This window comes from Impatiens glandulifera, chromosome 6 (assembly GCF_907164915.1).
Source record: "Impatiens glandulifera chromosome 6, dImpGla2.1, whole genome shotgun sequence".
Lineage (NCBI taxonomy): Eukaryota > Viridiplantae > Streptophyta > Magnoliopsida > Ericales > Balsaminaceae > Impatiens > Impatiens glandulifera.
Genome location: NC_061867.1, coordinates 5774984 through 5778069, shown reverse-complemented (window position 1 = coordinate 5778069; position 3086 = coordinate 5774984). Strand labels below are relative to the sequence as shown.

At 33.8% G+C, this 3086-nt stretch overlaps 1 protein-coding gene across 1 annotated transcript; it reads right to left on the bottom strand.

The window, feature by feature from the left end:
- Positions 1–724: 724 nt before the first annotated feature.
- On the bottom strand, positions 725–2799 carry LOC124941493 (gamma-glutamylcyclotransferase 2-1-like). Its single transcript, XM_047481832.1, has 9 exons — positions 2590–2799; positions 2198–2322; positions 2035–2111; positions 1903–1959; positions 1647–1703; positions 1502–1542; positions 1350–1421; positions 1182–1261; positions 725–1085 (listed from the first exon to the last, which is right to left on the bottom strand). The coding sequence occupies exons 2-9, from the start codon at positions 2304–2306 to the stop codon at positions 886–888; spliced, it is 693 nt and encodes a 230-aa protein (XP_047337788.1). The 5' UTR covers positions 2307–2322; positions 2590–2799; the 3' UTR covers positions 725–885.
- Positions 2800–3086: the final 287 nt, after the last annotated feature.

Below are 3086 nucleotides of genomic sequence, written 5' to 3'. Positions count from 1 at the left end.
AATAAATGAAAGAGTAGTTTTAATTTTTCAGATTTTATAGTCAACTAATCCATTATAAACCCACTATTTAATTTTAATCAGAATAAAAAATAAAAAATTGTATACATATTTTCCAAATGTAATATCGCCTAAAATGTATATCGCCTAAGTTTAAATTATGAGACCGTAGAACATAACATCATAACAATCAATGGATGAGACGTTAGAATGTAGAAATTCGTAAACCAAACAAAGTTGAGGGTTGGGTATAAACATTGCGAATGTAGATATTTTGGTTCGAATCCAAATTCAATTGGTTTCTATTCCCACTAGTGACAAAGAGATTTGGTTGAATATTATGGTGTTTGATTCCCTTGAAAATGGGAGAGAATTATTCTTAATGTTTTTCATTATCTTTACACATTTTTTTGTTCTAGGAATCAATGGTTATTATATTCTTGATTGTATGATGATAAGGATGCATATTTGATAAGGCTCACGAATATTCATGACTCAAGAATCATCTAATTGTCATTGTCAATTGAGCCTATTTTGTAAATATGATCATTTGATAATTGTTCTGTTTTGATTAGAAATCGTCAAATGTTCATCATAAACTACCCTTTCATTCGATTTACTGCAAACAAAACCAAACAAAAACCAGTGAGAAAGAAAACACTGTCGAGAATTACTTGGGTCGATAGAATTTCTCTAGTTCATCCATTACATATAAATAAAAGATCTGTTATAGGCGAGGCCATCTTTCAAACTCATTTCGCAAAGATCTCTTCAAGTCTAATTCATCAAAAGGAAAGTAGTAATTAGCAAAGAAAGGCCACCCCAGCCACAAATGTACTTATTTTTATTATTACTAGTATTATTCATGTTAATTCTTCCTCTCCATTATCATGAATCCGTCGCAACAAGCGGTGGCAGCAGTTGTTGGATAGTAGTTTCCGGTAGGTTAGACTTCAAAGGAATGTGTGTGGGACCCGTTAACTTCTTCGTGTCGATGTTTTTCTCCATTGAAGAACAACTCGCTTCCATGACAGTCAGAACCTTCCTCACTTCTTTAGCCAGTTCTATCACTAACTCATCTTCATGACCTGCAAATTTCGCAAATATCTAATCTAATCAGCAACAATAAGGCAATCCCACTGCTTATCGTTTTTCCTAATAACCAAAAAAACAAGAAAAACTACCTATGGTGGATAAAGCTTTCTCCAATAAGAAGATGTAGTCTCTGTTATTGCCACAAGGACCATCTGCAGTCGCAATTTGCCTACCATAACATATACAGATTCGATAGATTCAGAAATTTATCTTCTTTTTTGCAGAAACATAAATGTTATCAAATGGGCCAATATTACCAAGCCATTTCCTCTAATGGAGCAGGACCCAAGTAATACTTGTTTGATTCTTTGTCAGGTGTCGATGTGAAACTGCAAACAATCGTCGTTCATCAATACAAAACTTTCAATTCATTTGTAGTTCAAAATTCACATTTCAATCAAATACTTACACCATCACTCCAGTAATTGCAGCTTTTGTGTCATCCCCTTCCTGTAAAACCCAAAAAGGGTATTTTTATCAGTTAAATTAAACCAATCAGCATATATATATGGTAAATTCTTTGCAGTAATAAATACAGAAACAAAGGAGATTACCTTATAGAAGTTCACATATGTCTTCTGATCATATTCGCATTCCCTGCGCTCAAGATACTGCACCAGCAAAAATTAAAAAGTTAATCTTGATCTTCAAATGCATTTGATAAAACTGAAAATTAAGTGATCTTCTATAACGAATGAAACTATCTGAACTAATCGATAATAGCTTACATTCTAAACAATTAACTGGTTCTTTTGTAACAATGATCAAATCAGCTTAATTCAAATAAGTGAATCAAGATAGTAAAAGTACCTCCATGGCCTTGATTTCCTCTTCGGGAGTTCCTCGCACACAGTATGCTGCGCCCCACTGATATAAATACAACAATGTTAAAGGGTTTGTATTATTAGAGTTGTCTACGAAAAACTAAGAGCCATAACTTACACAAACAGTTCCTTCCATTGATTCCAATGTGCAGGTTCTTGCAGGTCTTTCAGGGGTTCCTCTATGATCAATACAGGCTACAAAGTAGAACAAACTATCAGCAAAGATGATAATACTTTTACAGAAACTAAAAGAATAAGGGCATCTCTGAAATGTTTCTTACCAAGATCAAACACTCGCCTATAGTCCTTGATGTAACCTATGACCTTCTCATCATAATGAAATCCAGGGTTCCAAACCAATGAACCATACCCAAATATCCAAAAAACCATGGTTTGCAGAGATTATCTAGAAATACAAGTTCAATGAATGAATTTAGAATCAAAATGAACAATAGAAAGCGAGATTTAACAGAGATTTGAAACAAGGTCAAATTTCTTAAAGAAGAAAATAGGTGATTTTGAGAACCAATGTCAAACTTTAACCTAAAAAGGTAATATAATTATCATCTATAGAAATAATACAATTTCATATGCTAATTATAGCACATTGCCGTTCCTAGAAACCAAAGTAAAAGAATTAAACAGAGATAGATAGATGGATCGTCGTCTTTACCAGAAATCCAACAAATGTCTTCGAAATCTAGGGCGATTCCAATGTATGATGAACAAGAAGAATCAAATTACCGGGCAGGAAAAGAAGAAATTGAAAGGAAGATGCGACGGCTACTAGGGCTTTAACTTGAAAACCCTAGAAGCCTCGGGAATGTAGAGGAAAAAACCCCTGTTTCTCTTCTTCTCTCTGTAATGAAAATATGACAAAGAATGAAGAAATGGAAAACCCATATGCAGATCGATTTATAGGCGGTAGGAGAAAGAGAAAAAGAATGAGACCCATCAATGGCGATTGGGCCCCGCTTTCTGCGATTGCGTCCAGATGCAAACACATATATTTTACCTTTGGTTGACAGCTTTTGACATGCATTTCACATTTATTTGCGATTTGGCATTATTTCATTAACTGAGATATCACTAGGGGACATATGTTTGGTTTTTCTCACTTTATAACTTGATTTATCTAAAACAAAAGTATACGAGAATTATAATTCGTTT